The sequence below is a fragment of the Callospermophilus lateralis genome, chromosome 13 (genome assembly GCF_048772815.1).
Source record: "Callospermophilus lateralis isolate mCalLat2 chromosome 13, mCalLat2.hap1, whole genome shotgun sequence".
NCBI lineage: Eukaryota > Metazoa > Chordata > Mammalia > Rodentia > Sciuridae > Callospermophilus > Callospermophilus lateralis.
In genome coordinates, this window is record NC_135317.1 from 11,210,856 (window position 1) to 11,232,105 (window position 21,250).

The 21,250-nt window shown below is 53.1% G+C and overlaps 1 protein-coding gene across 4 annotated transcripts; it reads right to left on the reverse strand.

Moving 5' to 3' along the window:
- Positions 1-733: 733 nt before the first annotated feature.
- On the reverse strand, positions 734-21,014 carry Taf5l (TATA-box binding protein associated factor 5 like). Of its 4 annotated transcripts, none has more exons than XM_076831757.1 (5): positions 20,948-21,014; positions 13,738-13,882; positions 12,089-12,193; positions 7,742-8,463; positions 734-2,653 (listed from the first exon to the last, which is right to left on the reverse strand). In XM_076831757.1, the coding sequence occupies exons 2-5, from the start codon at positions 13,877-13,879 to the stop codon at positions 1,856-1,858; spliced, it is 1,767 nt and encodes a 588-aa protein (XP_076687872.1). In that variant the 5' UTR covers positions 13,880-13,882; positions 20,948-21,014; the 3' UTR covers positions 734-1,855. The 4 variants fall into 4 exon arrangements, with proteins under 4 accessions (XP_076687872.1, XP_076687873.1, XP_076687871.1 ...); XM_076831758.1 differs by lacking the exon at positions 20,948-21,014 and adding an exon at positions 20,738-20,786; XM_076831756.1 differs by lacking the exon at positions 20,948-21,014 and having other exon boundaries at positions 13,738-15,202.
- Between the last annotated feature and the right edge of the window lie 236 nt (positions 21,015-21,250).

The window sequence follows — 21,250 nt, forward strand, 5'->3', positions numbered from 1 at the left end:
TCCCCACAGAGCACATGAGGGTGGCCTGAGGGCTGGGTTGCACAGAATGCTCCTTATGTCTCAGACAGGCTTCAGGCATCACAGCACTCCCAGGTATTAGCAGTGCAGGTCAAGCTAAAAATCAGGAATAACATGCCCGTATTCCTATGAAATTTTTTGACAATTCTTGTGTTATTTCAAAGTACACTACTTTTTTAAAAACTGAAACTAGCCTTATGGTTTCACTTACCTGTACTATTTTATGAGAGTGTAAACATAGGAATCATGTCTCAAGGCACAGAGAAGGAACTACATCATTCTCTACCAAATGAGGCTGCTGATTTGAGACAACTCTAGGCAACAGGGCCTCCAGCCTCTGACCACAGGGCATCTACTCCATCAGGGCTTACTAGCATCAATTTCAATTTTGGCATCATTTAGAAACCTCTGAGTCCTTATCCAGAATTGTCTATAAGTTCAAGTTTATGAAATGACCTAGTTCTTATGCTCCTTACAGATCTTCAGAGGGTCTTTCAAGGAGCTGGAAGGAGGGCTTTCCCAACGACTCCACAGGTGGTAGAATATGTGCTTCCCAGGATGCGGACAGTGTGGAATGCCAACAGCAATCCAGGCGAAGGTCTAGAGCAACTGCACCTGAAGTGAACCCCACAGAACCCAAGAACAGATACGATGCCATGCCTGGGACTGTCCTGGCTGCCACCTGCCTTGCCACGGCCAAAAAGAGGAGACACTGTTTGTTGAAACTAAATACATTTTAATAGAAAACAAAATACAAAATAACTCTTTTCAGAAAACAGAAATATTTAACCCTTTTTCCACATGTCAGAACTTGCTTTACCCTCAGCATAGCTGGGATTGGCATGCCCTCGGGGCGGGCGCGACAAAACAGGGCAGGACAGCGCAGCGTGGCCGCCGCCAGAGGAAGACGCTGAGGGCTACCTTGACAAACAGTCCTTTGGAGACTCCATGTCTTGTGACTTATTCCAAATTGTTTTTTATCATAATTTTTTTATCTGGTGCTGGGGACTGAACCCGGGGCCTCACGCCTGCTAGGCAAGCGGTTTGCTGCCAAGTCACACCAGCCCACCATCATCTCTCTTTTTAGGGGAGAATTTCTGACAAAAGTGCAGCTGAGAAAAGGACTTTCCCTTCCCAGGGCCACTACAGAGCCAGCGCTCAGCGCCCTTACCTGCTTCTAGAAACAGGTCCCTGGTACCACCAGGCCACACAGAGACTTCCCTTCTCCCGACACACTGTGCTGCCAGCTTCTGAGAGTTCCCTGAACCTTAAAATTCCCAGGATCACAGCCAGTGCCAGGAGTCAAACCTGAAAGATTAAAGCAGAGAAGGGTCCCTCTGCCAGTGCTAGTTTCCTCTTCTCAATAATAATAATAATAATAATAATTATAATAACAAAATAAAAAAAATCCTGGTTCTCTGTCATGAAGGAAAAGGAAAGACTCTGCCAGGATGAGCCCTCCCCAGGCCCCACCCTAGCCTCCAACAGGAGCCCCCGAGAAGCGAGGGGTGGCCAAAGTGACACTGCGCTGCTGCTGTGGGCACTCTGCAGCCTGCGGACAGGAGAAGGCAGGTCAGTCGGGGAGGAGAGGGAGGCGCAGGAGGTCCCAGGGGTCCTCAAGGCCAGCAGCTGCCCTGGGAGTGGGCCAGTCCTCAGCCCATGCCCAGGCACCAATGCTCTGCTCACCCCACGAGCCCCATGGGCCTGCAGCGTGGTTGGGGCCCAGCAGGAAGGGAGGGGCTCTGTCATAGTCCATCAGTGATTCGGTCTCCACACGTCCACGGCTGCAGCCAGAGGCCTCTGCTACGGCTCAGTCCACCCTAACCAAGATAAAAGGCTAATGCTCCTGATTTTCCTGTGTGATCCCCGTCACTAGGAGGAGGTTGCAGGCCATGAACTGCACACCCAGGACGCTGCTCATGGGCCCCGTGTACACGCCCACCAGCTCGCTAGAGGAGCCATCGGCAGGCGCACTGCCGCAGGCACTCCTGATGTCCCAGACGCGCACAGAGTTGTCCATGGAGGCAGAGGCCACCAAGCCGCTGTCTGGGCTGAAGGCAAGGCTGGTGATGCTGTCTGTGTGGCCTCTCAGCTCCTTGAAGAGGGTCCCGGAGGCCAAGTCCCACAGCTTCAACCGCTGGTCCTCACCTGCGGAAGCCAAGTACTTCCCATTGGGAGAGAAGGCAACAGCCAGCACAGGCCCACGGTGGCCCGTGAAGAGCCGCACAGAGTTCCCCTGCTGGGCGCTCCACAGCCGGACAGTCTTATCGGTTGAGCCTGTAGCCAGGTAATTGGAGTTCGGGTGGAACTTGACACAGTCCACATCCGCCAGGTGACCTGCGTATATCCTCAGGGGGTACGTCCGATCCAGTGACCACAGCCTGGCGGTGCGGTCGTGGGACCCGCTGGCAAAGTACAGGCTATAGGGGCTGACGTCCAAGTCCCACACCGGGTAGGCGTGCCCCTGGTACAGCACAGTGTTGCTGAAAGTGCCCAGGTCCCAGTATCGGATGGACATATCTTCAGAGCAAGAGAGCAGCCCTGAGCCGTCTGCGAGGAAGCGTGTGCTGTACACAGGTCCGCAGTGGCCCCGCAGCGTCTTCATCTCCGTGCCCGTGCTGTCATCCTCAGTGTCCTGGGTGTGGGGGTGGCAGGAAAGAAAACACATACGAGAGAGCGGTTAGTGGTCTTGTAGGCGAGGATCAGGAGAGGGAAAGGCAACGTGCAGGGTTCCTGGGAGACGCAGCTGTGACCCTGAAGGGCAGTCAGGGACGGGACAACGAACCGCTCTCACCACTTACCAACTAACCAAGTAACTGGTCTTGTAGCCAGGGTACCGAGAGAGAGAGACAGAGACAGAGACAGAGACAGAGAGAGAGAGAGAGAGAGAGAGAGAAGCAGGGTCCCTGCCAAGAGCACTGAGCCCAGCCCACACCCAGGTGAGGGCAGCTACACATCTCAAAGCTTGATCCAGAGGCAGCCCTTAGGGCCCCCTCCACACACTATCTCCTCATCAGCCCTGGCTGCTTTATGCCCCCATGCCCTGCCGCCTCTGGGGGTCAGTGATGAGGAAGCACCGGGAGCACACAAGCCTCGCCTCAGGGCTCAGGCACAACTCAGGAGGCTTTAGCCAAAACAGAGCCTGGCTGTGTGAGGCAGCAAGGGCAGCTGTCAGCATCAGGATCCCCCCACCACTCTGGTCCAAGGATGGAAAGGAGATGGCCGCCCCGATGCTCAGAGGACAACCTGCTTCAAGGCTTTATGTGGTGCTGGGAATTGAAACCAGTGCTTCACACATGCTAGGCAAGTGCTCTACCACTGAGCCACAACCCTGAGAAGCATTTTTTAAGGATGCTCTTTTTCCTACTTGAAAGTGGAAATCAATGTCTCCACTGGGCATGTTTCTAGGAAGTTAAAAGAATCAACACTGGTGTCCAAGAATGCTCCAATGGCAACTGTAGACACTCCAGGTTAAAAACATGTCTGCTCTTGGGAGCTCAGCGTTTTACCAAGGGCTGCCCAGAATATCAGCAATTTCCTCTCTCAAGAGGTTACAGTAACACTTAGAAATTCCAAGCACGATTCACTGCCCTGCCATGGAAGTCGCTGAGGACTATGGAACCAAAGGAGACCCTGGGCACATGAGCAAAAACCCTTGGGAATGGACTGTGGGCTAAGGCATGAGGGTCTCCACCTCACCGAGCACTGAGCATATGCCTGAAGAAGAGACAATGCGCAGGCACTGGGCAGCCTGCCCCACAGATGTCCTCAACTGTCCCAGGCCTGGAGATGTGTCTGCCTGACTGCAGAGGCCAGGAACCAGGCACCAGAACATGCCTGTCAGCCATCACTGTCAGCCCTCTGCCAGGACCACGGCCCCCAGGCATGCCTCATACATACCCCAGTGCCGGGGCTCTGGCTCCCAACAGTGTTGACATAGCACCCCACAGTAAACAGGCATGCACCCCAAGCACAAGTGTCAGCTTGCAGTTTTTCATATAATAATCAGCTACACTATGTACACTGGCACCCCAAGCACAAGTGTCAGCTTGCAGTTTTTCATATAATAATCAGCTACACTATGTACACTGGGAACTTCGCAACAGATGGAGATCTAAAGGTTAAGGGACCAGGCATGGTAGATCCTCACATCATCTCAGGCACTGGGGGCTGTGGATTGCTGGCCCCTCCTAGGCCACAGCTGCCCAGGCTGCCTGCAACTGCACTGGCAATGGGGCAATGGCTCACACTCGTGTCTCCTGGGGCAGATGCATTCCTGGGGTCTGCACTGCAGCTGGCAGTGTCACCTGTGGCGGGGCCCGTGAGGAGTGAAATGGGGCAAGCCCACCAAACATGAATCTATGGCTGCCTGACCCGTGGCAGCATTGGCGCCTGCGTGTGATCATGGCTCATGGCTCCCGAGACTAGAATGGGAAGAGACCACCGTTTCACTGATGGCTTCATGATACCAACACGATTGGACCATGACATTTTGTCCATGCTGGATCAAATAAAACACACTGTTAAAATAGATTCTGACACTTTTAACCTTTTCTAAAGCAACTATTAGACCACTCAGGTATAGGGCTCATATCATGTGCCCACCGCAGACCTAAGGGACAGTTTCAGGTATATATTACAGGGCTGACTGAAACTCTGACCTCTTTATTTTTCAAATTCAAGGATGGAGGGGGGAGGGGGGAGGGCAGGGCAGGAGTCCCCAGGCCTAAAGGACTGTGCAGAGGTGCTATGCTGGCAACCCCAGCTTGGAGTCTGCAGCCCTGCCCTGTGGCCAGCAAGGGCCAGAGGCAGGCGTGGTTCTTCCTGGTGTCGCACGGAGCACAGGCAGAGAATGGAGGACTTGGAAAGCAGAGGTCTCACCCTGGGCACATGGCCCTGGGGGAGCAGGCCCTGCCTGGCCAATCGTACAATTTCACAGCCACGTGGGCATTGCCAAGTGGGGAACCGAGGAATGGGCTAGCGCTGCAGATCGTCATCAGACCCTTCTTGCCTAGAGACGATTGACACATGTGAGAGTTTTGGTTACTGTCTTATTATGATGATCGTTATTTAGAATTTTCTTGTGGTGCTAGGGGTTGAAGCCAGGGCCTTACGCTTGCTGAGCAAGCACCTGGCACCAGGCTGCACACCAGTCCTACTGTCAACCTCTAAGCTGAGAACCCACAGACTGTCAGATCCACATTTCTGAAAAATAGAGCACCAGGACTCTGTGCACATGTGGCCATTACCACTACCTGCCAAGACTGCCATGGCCTCATCTAGAAACCCTGCCTGGCATGGTCAACCGGTCCTCTGTGTGCCAGCAGTCCTGCACAATGTCTCCCATGTGACTGCCAAGCTCCACCCTCCGGGTCACGGGGAGATGGCAACATGCTTCTCCCCAATGGCCATTTCTTTCACACAGGACGAGTCTTCCAGGCTCATCTTGCCGGTGTGTGGTGACCTGGATTTCCCAGTGGGGTGGCCATGCCCTGTATCTGTCTGCTGAAGGACGTTTGGGCTGCAGCCTCCTTCTTTGGCTACCGTGAACAACGCTATGAAGGTTCTTATACCAGTTCTCAGAGGATTTACATCTTCACCTCCCCTGGTATACACATGGAAACGGGACTGCAAAGTTGGGACACTTTCAGCCTGCCGTCAAAACCTCAAGTCCACTAATTCATGCAACAACTGCGTCAGAAAGAGCAAAGCAGAGGCTGCGTGCTGGCCTTGTAACCTGGTTTCCATGGTTTTCTCTTGCTTCTTATCACCTGTCTCCAGCTTCAGGGCTTCATCTTGACTTTTACCTGTTGCCTTCCAAGGGCATGTGAGCTGGTGACCCCCACAGTACAAGTCTTACTTTTAACTATAAATTCTACAAGGAAAAAGCCAAGTCCAAGTTCTCACTGGAGAAACAACTACCAGAACAAAATCATTCTTGGCTTTTCCCAAGATGCTCCTTGTTAGAAATCAGACACTTCCCCAAACCACTATGACAAACGGGTGGAGTGCAGAAACTCAAGCAGGAAGCCCTCAGCATCAGCTCCTTGGCTAGAGGCACTTGAGCCTAGTGAAGCAGAGGCAGTGTCTGTAGCACCTTTGGTAAGAGTGGGCACGTGGGCAGCACACCCCAGTGTGTCCCACAGAGTGCCCTCCTGCTCCCCCACTTGCCTATCACCCTACAACTGGGCTCTGCCCCATACCACTTCTTTCCCACGGCTGCAGCCCCGGCTCAGCTACCAGGACTGGGGGAGGCACAGCTGCAGGCTTCTTGGCCCACCCCAGCTACAATCACCCATCATTCCTGTCTATTCCTGGAGTCCCTCCCGCTAGTCCTTAAACCTGGACCTTAAACACACCTCCTCTGACTCCTAAAAACCCCAAAGTCATCATCCTTTATGTTAATTTTGAACACCAGAATTGTCTGCAAAGCCAGCATCACCAAGCTCCACAGGAATGTTTTTCTTTTTCCTTTACAGAAAACTTAAGTCACGGGCTGGGGTTGTAGCTCAGTGGTGGAGTGCTTACCTAGCATGTGTGAGGCAGAGGGTTTAATCCTCTGCACCACATAAACACAAATAAATAAAGGCTAAATTCTTTTTTTTTTTAAAAATATTTATTTTTCAGTTATCGGCGGACACAACATCTTTGTTTGTATGTGGTGCTGAGGATCGAACCCGGGCTGCACGCATGCCAGGCGAGCACGCTACCGCTTGAGCCACATCCCCAGCCCCAAGGCTAAATTCTTAAAAAAAAAAATCAAGTGGCGGAGGGCAGTGGCACTCAGCTCTAGGTGAATAGCAGCTGGAACTGCTCCAATGGAGGAAAGTCTGAAAATTCAAATTCAAGAGCAGTAAAAAGCGTGCTAAGGGCACTGCAGACCAGGGAACAGCGTGGGGTCCAGTCCCTTCCTGGCGGGAGACCTTCCCTTCCTGGGTGCAGCGGGGAGACCGCTGCATTGCCTCAGAACCTCAGGGCCAGGGGCTCAAGGCAGAGCGGGAGCCAGCTCTCGAGGCGCTCAGGAGGTCCTGATGTCTTTGACAGCAACTTCCATGTGCCCAGAGTGACTTCCCTGCTAAGTGTCTCCACACTGTGCAGAGCTCCTACCCAGGTACTTTGAGGCCATGCCACCTGGGTCAGTGGTGACAGGACAACACCACCCTGTCCCATGCCCTCCTAAGGTAGTGATGATGGTGACCAGGACCTTGGCCCTGGGCATTTCACCACCAACTCAAAGCAGTAACAGGTTGACAAGAGCTGCTACACTGCTTGAGGGGCAGGGAGGCTCTGCCTGGGTCAGAGGGTGGATCCCTCCACACCAAGTTCTAGTGTGCTGCTGCGGTGTCTACAGCACTACTGCCTTGTGAGAGAAACACTACCCAGCACAAGCACAGACCTGGCCCCGCAGCCCACCTGCACTGCCACACACGCCCACACACGCCCAGGGTCACCCAGACGCAGCCTCATCCAGTTTTGGCAAGAGGTCTTCAATGCCGCTTTCGGAAGGGGTAGGTATTGACCTCTGGTTAACAGTGCTACATAATGCCGTGAGAAACGGCACCTAATCCTGGGCTGGGCATGGGCAGGACTCAGTGGCTAAGGCACGAGGCATGAGAACGGCTCTGTGCATGATAGGAGCAGGGGTGTCTGCTCTCTGGGAACTCCGTCAGATTTGGGCAGACACTAGCAGTCAGGAAGGATGTGTGGGGAGTGGTGCTCCTACCTCCTCCTCTAAAGTGTCACAAGCCAGGCGGATGCGTGATGTGTCCACCTGGTGGGGCTCCGCCTTCAACTTCTTGGACCGCAGACTCCAGAGCTTGATGCAGGAGTTGTCAAACCCGGCAGCCAGCAGCCTGCTGTCGGGGGAAACCTCGGCGGTGTTGAGCAGCTGCTCCGTGTTGTAGAAGGCGTAGAAGCAGATGGTGGTGAGGGAGGGAGGCCCGTCCTTTACGCGCTTGATGCTGTCCTGCAAGACCTCCAAGGCGGCCTCATTCTGTAAGAGAGGGCTGGGCACATCTGGGGGCTCCAGGCTACCGCTCTCACCACGGGGGCCGCCACTGGCATAGAGCTGGTAGTCTGTCCTCTTGGCAGGCTGCACGTCCAGGTGGATGTGGACAGCCAGCACCCTGCACAGTGCAGTGTTGTTGTCGCTCTGGAGGTAGCGCACCAGGTAGTTGTAGCTGTCCTCCGGCAGGCGGACCACGTACTTGTTGTCCAGGAATGCGCGGAGCCTGGAGTCGGACAGGACGTCTTGGACCGTTCGAGTGGTCTGCAGCTGCTCAATGACCTCTTTCTGGCCTGCATTCTGCAGGAACATCCCATGAAAACGGCTATAGAAACTCTCCACCGTGCTCTTGGGGCTGTTCTGGACCAGGTTGAGATGGAGGTAGACGAAGAGGGGGTAGAGGAGGGGCATCACTTCATGGCTGTGCTGGGAATCAGAATCTGCAATGAGAAACAGAGAGGGCTTTCAAGATGCAGCATGTGCAGACAAGGTAACCTGGCTGGGGAGCCCTGCCACACCGCTCCTCCTCCAACTGTGCCCTGATGTGGCAGCCCAATGGAACTCTGGACTTCAAAGTTTTTCTGATGGAGGAAGGAAAAGCAAGGGCCCTAGGGCCCAGCCTGGCCCTAAATGTATTTTTGGGAGAATGAATTCTAAATGGATGGCGATCACCTTAAAAACAATGAACACAAGTTCATTCAACACTCACATGGCCATGTGGCAAGAAGTTCTGGCAAGAGCAAATGGGTCTCCAGCTCCTCTTCCTCAAGCACTCTAGCTGCACACAGCTGGACTGAGGCTAGAGCACTACTCAATGGGCATCCAACATGCCCACTCTCCAGACTGAAGTGTCCTGACACTGAATCAACCTACACCCAAAACCACCCATCTGCATCCTCATATAGACATTGCTGGTTAAAATATAATTTTTTCTTTTCAGTTCTAGAAATTGAACCCTTTTTGTTTTGAGACTGGGTCTCACTGAGATGGTGAGGCTGGCTTTGAACTTTGATCCTCCTGCCCAGCCTCCTGGGTCACTGGGATGTGTGCCATAAAATCTAATACTTTTTCAGTGGTAATTTACAAAGGAGACATCCTGATGCCATTAGGACCACACTACTCACTTTACTACTGAGACACTGAGACTTCACTACTGGGACACTACATGACTAAGAAGGTGAAACACTAAGTGCTCATGCTGTCAGGCTGGGCAGCCAAGCGAGAAAGTAGGGCAGCAGTATGGCTACATGGCCACCAGGGCCACATGGACACGGGCACAGTGGCAGTAAAATCCAGTTGCTTGCTGTACTTCGAGCTCCGCTGACTACTTTGACTTTACTTGTCCTCATCTGCAGTGAGTTTGGGTTTGTACAGACACAGCAGGTATGAGGGTCACATGCAGCATAATGTCTGTTCCTATGAAGACAGGTCACACAGCACTCCAAGTCAGCACTGTGCTCTGCAGGCCTTTCCTTGGCACAAGCAGGCATGCTGAGTGGGAGAACCCGCCTGCCTCACCTGGCAACAGCAATCCCCACAGTTCCCTCTGAACGTCCACCTCCTGAGACAGGGAACAGTGCCAGGTATGGTGTAGGCAGCCATCCCCTCCTCCACAGAGAGACCACTGTCCACAGTGACAACAAACGCCCCCACTGCCTGGGGTGAGATGCCTGACTACTGTGCTGCTGGCACCTCTAGCCCCAGGTGAAGCTCAGAGCCTCTGGCTGGTCAGGGCACAGCACCACTGCCCAGGGGAGCTGGATGGCTTTTCCATGTAAGGCAAGGAAGACCACATGGCTGAAGTCACCTTCTATCTCTCAGCAAGGCTGTCCCATCAGCCCATGAAAACCACAGCCCAGTGCAGGTGGAGTGTGTTCGGCATAGCCCCTCCAGGCAATAGGCCTGGCTCAGCCTATAGGCTGTGGCCAGCTGCAGGTATGTGACTGTCCCTATCTCCTATTTTTCCTGTTTAGCTCCTGAAGGGTGCTTTTCTAGAGAGGGAGCATGCTGGAGGCCACACACGGCACGCAGGTGCAAGGTGGAGTGAATCTGTGTGTTCAGCTAGCTGAGCCACAGCACCGAACGTTTGGTCAGACGTTATTCTAGACTGCTTCTGTGGAGGCATTTTTTGCAAGCAAGTAGTTTCTAAGTCAGCTGACCTAACGGCTAAACAGACTTCAAGTAACAGACCTCCATAATGTGAGTGAGTCTCATTCAATCAGTTGAAGGCCTCAGTAGAAAAGAACCCAGGTGCTCCAGAAATGAATTCTGACCATAACCCCAGCTGTCCCTGGACCCATAGCACTGCCTGAGACAACTCCTCAAACTCCTCTCTGCATATCCTGTTAGTTCTGCTTCTCTGGGAACCCAGCTGATACAGATTCTGATGCTTCTTTAACTATTGCAATTTGCGATGAGCTTTATGTACCAACTATAGGAACAGAAGCCCCAATCCTGCCTAACCTCCAGCAAGTCCTGCAGAGATGCAGGTTGTTCTGACTCCTTAGGATCTTGATTTTAGGCTTACTTGCAAAACAAGAGGCATTTACTTTAGCTCAGCAAGCCCGGGGAAACCTAGTTACCACTGCTCAGCACCCACTGATATTGCTTCTGTTCCCTCTGCACGTGGCCACGTGCTCAGACAGGCCACTGGCAGGACCTGGGGATGGCGAGGCACTCCCACCATAGACCCTGCTCCTGCAGTGACGTTTTCTTACTCTGATGAGCTCCTCTCCATGGGGGCACTTGCCCTCCGACCAGCGTGTGCCTTCTTCCACCCGTCTCTCCCTGTGGAAGAGCAACAGCGCCAGCTCGTGCCAAGCAAGTATGACTGTGCTGAGGCGTGGGCCCTCTGCAGGGCATGTGGGCAGAATGTGCTTATTGGGGTCGTCAGAGGAGGCTGCCCAGGGCAGATGGTATTCATGACAGCACCCACTGAAGGTGTGGAGGAGGAGTGGGAGGCTTTGGCAAGTGACAGCCATGGGCCCGGCGACAGAGGTGGTGGCCAGATTTGTTGGTCCTAGGGTTTTTAGGGTGGACGTAAATTATGCAAAGAAAACTAGGATAATCTACTCGTGTATACGTCCAGGGGCATCATTTTATTTGTGGGTCTCCTCAAACGCATCGTTACCATTAAAAATTATTAACACGTGAATTGTTCAAATAAAAATAGAACAAGTGCCAGGTGTGGTGGCGCAAGCTGGTAATGCTCAGGAGGTTGAGGCAGGAGGATCATGAGTTCAAAGCCAGACTCAGCAAAATCGAGGCACTAAGCAATTCAGTGAGATCTGTCTCTAAATAAAATATAAAATAGAGCTGGGGATGTGGCTCAGTGGGCCAGTACCCCTGAGTTCAATCCCTAGCACTTAAAAAAAAAAAAAAAAGGCTCCAAGTTTTAAACCAAAGGTGGTTCAAGGGTGGGGCAGGCTCCCCACTTCCTACAAGGGGCTCTGCACAGAGGGCACACGACAGATGACACCAGCCGCTCACTGCTTTCTCTGCTGCCACCTCCTAGCACCACAAGGGCACCAGGCACCTAAGGCTGTAGGGACGGGTAGGTTCAGCCTTCGATTGCCGATGTCCCAGACAGGTTAAGTGGGACTTGTCTTTCAACAGTGGCTGCATTGAGTTGGCCTCATGGTGATAAAGGAGCAGATGGAATGCCCGTCTATCGACTTGCATTACAGAGATCACTTGTCCCTGTGCGTGTCCAGCCTCTGCTGATCCAGGAGGACTGCAATCTCCCACTTTTGGAAACACAGGACTGAGACCACCTCAAGACATGCTGTGACTGGCGCAATACCTAGGGGCATTCCCCATGCTGGACCTGCTTCGAGCTACTCAGCACACATCATACCCCTGTGCTGAGGGCTGTGGCAAGACAGAACAAGCACCTGAGCTCTCTTCTGGACTCTGTGAACTTTAGCCTCAAGAACTTCAACTCCCTTGCCAATTCCATGAGGCTTATCTGCACACAGTCTCAACACTGTGCCCACTATATGACAAGCTCTGAGAAAAATTTGCACTGCTCAATCTTAGGAAAGGTTCCCACAGCTGAGCACTCACCAGTGAGAAAATTCCGCAGCCGTCCGAACTGTACTTCATATTGCTGGGGCTCTGCCTGGCAAGGGGCTGCAGACACTATGTTGGCACAACCCGATTCAGACTGGACTGAGGAGGAAAAGAGAAAGGCAGGAAGGAGATTAATAGCAGGACAGGTGGAGGGCCAGGGGAGGTGTTGGGCTGTCCCAGCAGCGCAGGCAGTCCATAGGTGGCCGCCAGTGTGCTGCTGACCTGTCTGCCCCCGCTTTCCTAACAAACTACTGTGAGGGCAGAGGAATGGAAAGGCAGAGAGCATGGGACCCATGAAAGGGAAGAGGACAGCCTGTCACGTTGCTAAGGCACATCTGGAAATGCCAGGTCTGAGTTCCCCGTGCTACAGCATGCAGTGGTGCGGGGAGTGGGGGGTCTTATCACTTCCTTGGAGGCCTCCTTGACTTTCAGTCCTCTGCCAAGTTCTCCTTTCCACTTCCACGTGTTTGGTTCTCCTTCCCCAAACAGCACTCTCCTCTTATCTCAAGCTAGAATCAGGCTGCACTGTCTGCTCCCCATCACTGCACCACAGCCACAGGCGAGGTCAACTCAGGCTGCTCCAGGAGACCAGGCCCTTTAACCTGCACCACACTAGCACCTGGCTCCATCTTGTCCAGGATGACAGTCTAAAGATCCCTGGGCCCACGAGAGCCTCAGAGGGAGCCGGGAACCTGCCTGAGATGTCCTCGGGTTTCACCATCCCATCTTCTTCCTGTAGCAAAGTCAACCCACCCTTGAAGCAGGGAGGCCGGGTACTGACAGCAGAGTGAGGGGAGCAGGGATGGAAGATGGGGATGGGGTCTGCAAGAGCAGAAGTACAGGAATAGAGAGAGAAGGTGCTGCTCCTACTCCACCTCCACATAGCCACCAGGCCCTTGGCCCACACCCCAGCCCCAGCACTGGGCAGGGACTCAGCCGAGAAAGTCACATTACAGAGAAGCCTGAACTCAAAATGGCTGAGCAATCACCAGTTGCTATTCCAGGTAAAGGACAGGTTTTTCTACAAAACCTGATTTCAGAACAATAAGACCTTTTTAAAAATTTATTATTTACTTATCACTTTTGCAGTACCGATGACTGAGCCCATGGTCTTATATAGCATGCTAGGCAAGTGCTCTACCACTGAGCTACACCCCAGCCCTAATATTACAGAACAGCACTTGGTCCCCCATTAATATGCACAACTTTTATGGTTTTGTATATTAGTTAAGTTTGTTTTTTTGTACTGGGGATTTGGTATAGGGGCACTTAACCATGGAGCCACATCCCCAGCCTTTTATATATTTTACTTAGAGACAAGGTCTCACTAAGTTGCTTAGGGTCTCACTAAGTTGTTGAGGCTCATTTTTTGAAATTCGTTCTACTTAATTATACATGACTACAGATGCATTTCAATTCATTGTACACAAATAGAACACAACGTTCCAAGTCTCTGGTTGTACACAGAAAGATCTTTTAAAAAACACAGTCCTCAAAGTGCTCATTCGCCCTGCAAACTGCTTCTCACCAGTGAAGGGGACCTGCCCCTCAGGGTCTTGGGGGCAAAGAGGCTGTACAAACCATCAGGTACAGGTAAAGCAGAGGAGCCCAGCTCCAGGCCACCTGCAGGGGCCCAGCATCACCTGAGAGGTTGGCCGCCATCTCCTCTGCACTCTGTGATAGCCGCAGGCCTTGCTTCAAGGGGCCATCGGAGTCCACGTACTGCCGGCGTTTGAGGTAGCAGGACACTGCCGTCTGGAGCTGCTCCGTGCGCACACGTTTCATGACCTTCATGGGGGAAGTACAGGTGGGACTGTAAGGGCGACGGGCCACTGCACCAGAGATCGGCTGGGGCCAGGAAGACTGGCCATGCGGCCGCACGTGCAGCCTAAGCCAGCTGCCCACTGCATGCTCCTCCACTTCATCTGTTTCCCATGATCACATCGCCAACATCAGTCGTGGAAGTGGGAACAGCAGCACAACAGACTCATAGGCCACCCCAACACCATTACTTCAGTCAGCCCCTGGACCCCATATCAGAGCAGCTGACAGGCAGCGGGCCAGGCCTGTCTCTTCCCCGCCTGAGTGGTGTGAATCAGCAGCAAGACCACTAAACGTGGGCAGAGGCAGCAGAGAACCCAAGACACAAAACCCACAACTGGTCAGGAAGTCCTGCCAGCGCCACAGCGAGGGTCAAGACACTGTGCTTTCATGCGAAACAAATCACTTCTGTGCAAATTGTCTGAACCACAGGCACAGAAAAGCGCCACAGCTGCTAGAGGGCAAGTAAGTATGTGGAACGCCTCAGGTCTCTTCAGGCAAGAAGAAAAGTGGCAGGAAATGAGCTGAATGGGGCAAACTATGTTTTAATAATTTGTAATAATCTGAACTCATTCCAGGGTGTGTTTTCTCTCTCTCTCTCTCTCTCTCACACACACACACACACACACACACACAAAGGGAACGAGCAGAGGAATTATTTTCCTTCATTACTAAATTTACTTTCAAGAACTAAAGGAACCTCTAGCATTGCCATGGCCACAAATGCAACTTTGCAGGAATCTAAGACACTATCATGTGATGACCTTAGACAGTGGGACGAACAACACTTGGTCCCCCATTAATATGCACAGGGAGTAGCCTGCTTCCAGCATCGGGGCATGGGCCACCACTACAGTGCCCCACAGGTACCTCGACCCCAGTGGGCTCCTGAGAACCAGGGCTGCAGGGCGTGGAGCCTGCCTCTGACCCACACCACTGGGTCCACCTTCCAGATGGACCATGGCAGTCTTCTCCTGAGTGCTCTCATTATTTAAGAATGAAAAATTCTACCTTTTCCAGAAAATTGTCTTCCATCTGCAGTTTCTTAGAGCATGGCCTGTGGTGAGGAGCTCCCCTGGACCCCTGCGGCCAGCACAACCTTCCTCCATGCTGACTGGTGATGCTCTGCAGGCACCTGGCTCAACTCTCAGGGCCTCCTGGCAGGGAGGTGGGAGGCTGGACAGACATGCCCACACCCACATCCATGCAGCAGAGGACAGCACTCTGCTACACCACAAGCACTGAGACGGTGCCACCCAGAACTCCACTCCAGGGGACTGCAAGGAACACAAAGCACACCTGGAAAGGAGCAGCACTGAGGGTGCTGGATCGTGGCTTGGCAGTACAGGAAGAAGCCCGGATGACCTGCAGAGGCTGTCTCACCATGAAGCCCACCTTTCTTCCCTGGCTGACATTCCTAATTGCTGACATAGTTCTGATGCTTTGGAAGTGACCTTCCGCTCTCAGCATCACCCATCCACCTTGAGGACAGACCACTAGTCACCACATTAGGATGCACGAGGTCAGCGACTGTGCCTGTAGTTCTCCATGGTCCCTAACCTGTTGTGTGAGTCTCCTGGGGTGTGTGCACCAGTGACATCAGCCCTGGACTAGATTCTGACTCGGAGTCACACAGCACCTGCGGGAGATGCTTTCTTGCTGTCCACACCAGGACAACCTGCTTATGAGATGCAGGACCAACCAACCAGTGGGAGGCCAGATTCTGCAAAGACGCAGGTGGCCCGACACAGGGGATCTATAGAGGAGGGAAAAAGCCAGATGTTCTGAAAGGACAAACACAAGACTGCCATTGGTGCAGAATGGCTGCATTTGGGCAAGAAGCCAGTGTGCCAACACCTGGCCCAAGGGCACCCTGTCTGATCCATGCCAGAACTTGGGGCAAGGACCCCTCTGCAGGTGGGTATGGATCAACTGTGCGGTTGCAGATCTCAGGGTAGGCATTTGGTGTGACTCCTTTGGCCATGCAGACTGAAGCCAGGGCCAAGGTGCAACTGCCCCTGCTGGTGTGATCCCCAGGCCATACTTGGAGAGGAATAAATGAGAAGGTACCTCAGAGAAATCAGCCCCAGGCTGCGTTCCACAGGTCGATGCCCGCAGATAAGAACCTCCTTACGACACCCTCCACTCCAGGCTCAGAACCCGCCTAGCACTGCACTTTCCATTGCCCACCTCATGTTTCCTGGAGCTACAGAACCCCTTCAGTGGACACCAGGTCTGGACATAACTGTACACCCCTTGCTGAAATTTTAAATTTCCTGTATTTTCAACTTAAAGGCAAAACATAGGTCAAACACCTTTCTTTTTATGTGGTTTGTATTTCTAGAAATCAGAAAGAAGGTTCAGACAGTGTGTTTTTCTCCTATTGCTCCACCTACACTCCATGTTGCCCCAAGACCCCAGCATGATGACCTCAATTGAAGCAACGGGTGGCTCTGGACGACCACCTTGGAGATGTGGGCCAGAATCCTGGAGCCCTGACTCCTGCCCATGATGGGCCTCAGGCTTGGCCACACACTGCATGTGAACCCCTCCCACCTGGTGCACATATGAATGGCTGACAGGGGGTCTGGGAGCACCCCCAGGCCACCATGTCCCAGCTGAGCATCATGAATCACACAAAGCTGTCACATGGAGGCCAATCCTTCACAAGGTGGCAGTCTGAGCAGGGTGGTTCAGAATAAACCCTTGGCTCAGCTCCCAGGAGTCTCTGACCAATGGCTAGTGGGTGTAATTTCTGTTGTTGTCAAGTAAATATATTTTTCCCACTGTAAATTTATGCTTAAAACAGATGAGAAGTCACTTTGTACTTTGGCTGAATGAGGTCAAGTGCCCATGAGGTGCTTAACACTAGTTCTCCACTAAGTGGTATGTCGAAAGGTCATTCTAGGTAGGACCTCAACGCAGAGTGCTGCACTCATGGTTAGACAAGTGTGTTCACCTGGCTGAGAAACACCACTAGAGCTGAGAGTAAGGAACCGCCCCTGCTCGCTGAGCAAGGCTAATCCCACAACCATGCTGGCTTTCCCAGACCCTTCTGCCCAGCTGACAGCCACACCTGAACTATATAGGCTGTGCTCCTGCCCAAGGTGTCCACAGGCAAAGGCAGAGAACCACAGCAGATGCCACCAGAAACCGCAGGTAGTTGGAACAACCACAATGCTCTGCACCCCACCCTGGCTGCTTTCAACAGTCGCCAGTCTCCTCACCTGGCTTTATGGTCCCACCTGACTATGACCTTGACTACCCAACTCTTGGCCAACCCAAGTTGCCTCTCAGCACTGTGTTGTCCCTGGTGGGCTTGTGGCTGACAGGACTGTGCTGGGCGCACTTCCTCCCTCAGACTCTCCTTGGTCACTCACTGTGAGCAGGTCCTCTGCTGTCCCCCATTCTTCATTGTCCCAGCATCGAACCACCCTCAGGAGACTCAGTCTTCAGACAGGCCACCCTCCTGAGCAAGAGGCTGGCAAGACACTTGCATGTGGACGATGCAGATGCAAGACTCATGTGCACAGACTGAGTCTTACCTTCAGACCCTCCTTAACCAGCACTCCTGGAGAGCAAGAGGCCTGGCCTTCAGGCTCCCCTCCCCCTCCCTCATTTCCTGCCCTGCTCCCTGCCCACAGCACAGGTCCTTCTCCACTGGGCGGGGCACTCCCACCCAGATCACTCCTGGATACTGCCAGAGTAAACAACAGTTCCACCTTCATCCCACCCCTGGGGTCCCTGCTCCTCCCTCTCCCCAAGCAGGTGTAGCACCCTGGGGAAAATTCTTCTCACCTTTGGAGAAGAATTAATGGAGCACTGTCCAGCTTTTGCTGGAAATTCCTGATGGTTCCCTTTAGCTTGTGGTCTTTTGTGATTTCTATAAAATGAAAAGGCCACACATTTTATTCCTCCTTAAGTACTGATTCCATAACATAGAAAAGCTGACCCGTACACAGCCTTGTTACCATGGCAGATGGAGATGTCCACTTAGGGTATTTATATACCTCTGCCTATGTCTGCCACAGATGAAACGCTGGTGTGTGCTGTTACCAACGCAGGTAAGACACATAGTGCTCAGCGTGGGGAATAGGGTGAGTGCTTCCTGTGCTCACCACTGCTCCCAAGGTTGAATTAAATGCACATGAGATTTCAAATGCCTTAGTGACATTAGGACATCCACGTGAGTGAGCCTGGAACAGGACAGTCCTCAGGTGTCCATCCTCGGTCCACACAGGTTGTCACCGCAGACACGAGCCGTGCTAGTTCTGAGCATGTGTGGCCACTGCACCTGAGGAGCTGTGTCTGAACTCTAGCAGCCACATGTGCAGACCAAGGAGCTCCGGACACACTCACTCAGTGAAACAGAAGCATTGCACCTGAGCTGAAAATGCTGGCTCATGACACTTCTAATCACAAACTGTCCCTAAGCTGGCATTTTGATTGTAAAGACAGAGCTATCTTTACCACTGACAAACATCACATCACAGGGTAAGACACTTCAACACGTCTAAACAGGAAGGAAGGAAGGATGCTCAACCAAAAGGTAGGCTCAGCCTGCCTCACTCTTACAAATGGGAAGTGGAAAGAAATCTTTTTAGTCATCTTAAAACATGGAAATTAACAATAGTAAGAGCTGTATGCATTGTAGATGAAGGATAAATGTTTAATTTTAATCTCTATTAGTTTACCCATATTTAAAAATACTTACGACAACATGCTAATTAATGAAAAACTTTTACTCTATCCATTTGCGTACATCTCAAACACCAGTAACCATGACCAGTTAAACCACTCTGAACATCAAATTCCACTTTTCAGAGCACCTCACCTTCACAAGCACCAACTCATTTACTGTAGAAACATCCTGAATCCACATGATGCTCTTACTGGAAATCTTATCCCAAGCCATCAACCCATGCAAGTGGATGGCACTTTTTCCACTAATCACTTACTGTACTGACCCTGCCCCCCACCTGCACAAGCTGTTTCCAGTGGCACCTGACACTTTCACTATGAGGCACTAAGCAATAGTTGCTAAACCCTTCCTGGTTTTTCCTTCACACAATTGATTTGGTAAGACCGAAGAACTATTTGACTTAGTTCATCTTTCTTATACAGCGCCCTTTCAGGATGGTGACTTAGGTACCGTGCAGTAGGACAGCCCTCAAGCTGGGGTGGCATCCTCTATGGGCAGTCATCAGACATGCCAGAATGCACTCTTCAGGGGGAAGCTGCCTGGATAGCCCAGCAGCTGCTCTGTGTCTTCTGTCAGTGCTCTCTACACTTCCAGATGGTTTTGGAAGCCCATCTATGGAAGCCATCATTTCCTTTCAGACTCTAGATAGATGCAAAGTTACTAGAATAAGTAATCATGGTCTTTCCCACTTCCAAACCAAGGCCAAGAAGTAGCTAGGCACCATCTTCCTGAAAGGTTAATGTGAGGCTTAAAAGCCTCTACTGCTTCCATTGCTGTGGAGAATAAGAAATCCCATTCTGACTGAGTCATTTCAGGGTCTACTCACATGGACAGACCCTTAGCATCTAAGAGGCGCCCACACACCTCCCAATTCCAGAGGTTCTAGGCACCCTCACACTGGCACTCCAATCAAGTTTAGTTAAGTCCTACTGAGATGTACAACTCAACCTAGCCACCTCTTCTCTCTACCCACAGAACCCAGGAACACCATGCCACAAGTGTCTCCTACACCACCATTAGGAGCTCACACCTACTGACAACACAGCACTGGTGCTTCAGTATCTCCTCTAAGCTTGCAACCAGTCTATGAGGCAGGCAATCTTTTTCAGATGGGAAGCTGAGGCCCACAGAAGTCATAAAATTTGCCCAAGGTCACACAGTTTCTACATGGGAACTGAGGCTAACTGGCTGCAGGATCTGGGCCCCAGCTCTCTGCAGGACCTTGCAGCTCCACAGATCTCACATGGGCTTCCTGGGGGAGCAAGAACGAAGAATGCAGACCAGACACTAGCTAAGAGAGAGCAGCACAATCCCACAGGGGATGCTGATGGCTAGAGGAAGGGGCTGGAATGTGACAGCCAGTACTGCACACTGAATAGTACTAGCTTAACAACTGACTGACTCCTAGGACCCTCTCAGCTAACACCAATCAAGAAAAAATGACTTTTTCCTGAGATGTCTTTCATAGATAGAAATACACTGACTACAGAAACAAAAATAAGATCAGCTACCAAGTAGTCAGATGAAGCCTCTACCTAACTTCACAGTGACAGACCACACCCAAACCTCACAGTTAGAAGCAGGGACAGGGCAGGAACAAGGCCTTCCTGAGATATCCTAACCCAATCTTTGATGGCAAGGAAGACGCTCACACAAGCCCACAATTGGTGTCCTGGATAAACACTAACGTTTAAGGCAGAAAGGCTTTATAATAAACAGAAAAAAGAAAGTCAGCATGCATAACATTCAACACAAGAAAATTAGGCCTACCGGGAACCTAAAAGGTACTTAGCCCCAAAGAAAGTCACAGCAGCTCCTAAGAGTGCTTTCTGCACGCCAGGTTGCACCCTGATATGGATACCTTCGAAAAGGTCCAGGCGAGTTACCGTCCTGGCTTACAGATGAGGAAACCAGGACTGGGAAAGGCTACACCACAGCTAGCCGGCTACAAGGTTGCAATCGGGGTCCCGGGTCCCCGGGTTCCGTCCGCCGCCAGGGATTCCCCGGGCTTCCCGGCGTTGAGCGTGGACGGAGCTCGCCCACGGGCCCGCGCCCCTGCCCCGCGCACGTGTCGCCAGCCAAGCGCAGCGGCCACGGCCCTCGCCCGCCCCGGGACTCACCTCCCGCCGCCGGAACCTCCGCGCCCGCGAGGTCCGCGCCGCCGCCCACTTCCGCCGGCCGAGCGCGGCCCAGCGCGCAGCCGCCTCCCGCCGCGCCCCGGTGCCCGCCGCCCGCGCCGCGCAGGCGCCCCGCCGCCACGTGCGGCCCCCGCCGCGGGGACCCGGCCGCGCAGGTGCCGCCCCGGGAGCCCGCCCCCCGCCCGCGCTCACTGAGCATGCCAGGCGGCCGCGGCTGCCCCGCCGTCCGCGACCGGCCGCCTCCGCCGCAGTGCCTCGCTCCGCCGCCGCTAGCCCGGGCCCCGCGCCCCGCGCCCCGCCGCGCCCGCGGCTCTGCGCGGCCGCCCCATGACCGCCAGACGGAGCGGGCGCGCCGGGCTGGGCCGCCGACGCCGACGCCGCGGCCAGGGCGCACTCGGCGCTCGGCTGGCGATGCCTGCGCGCCAGCTCGCCCCGCCTCGCCCCGCCCTGTCGGCGTCGCGTCAGCGTCGGCCGGAAGCGCCCGCAGCGCATGGG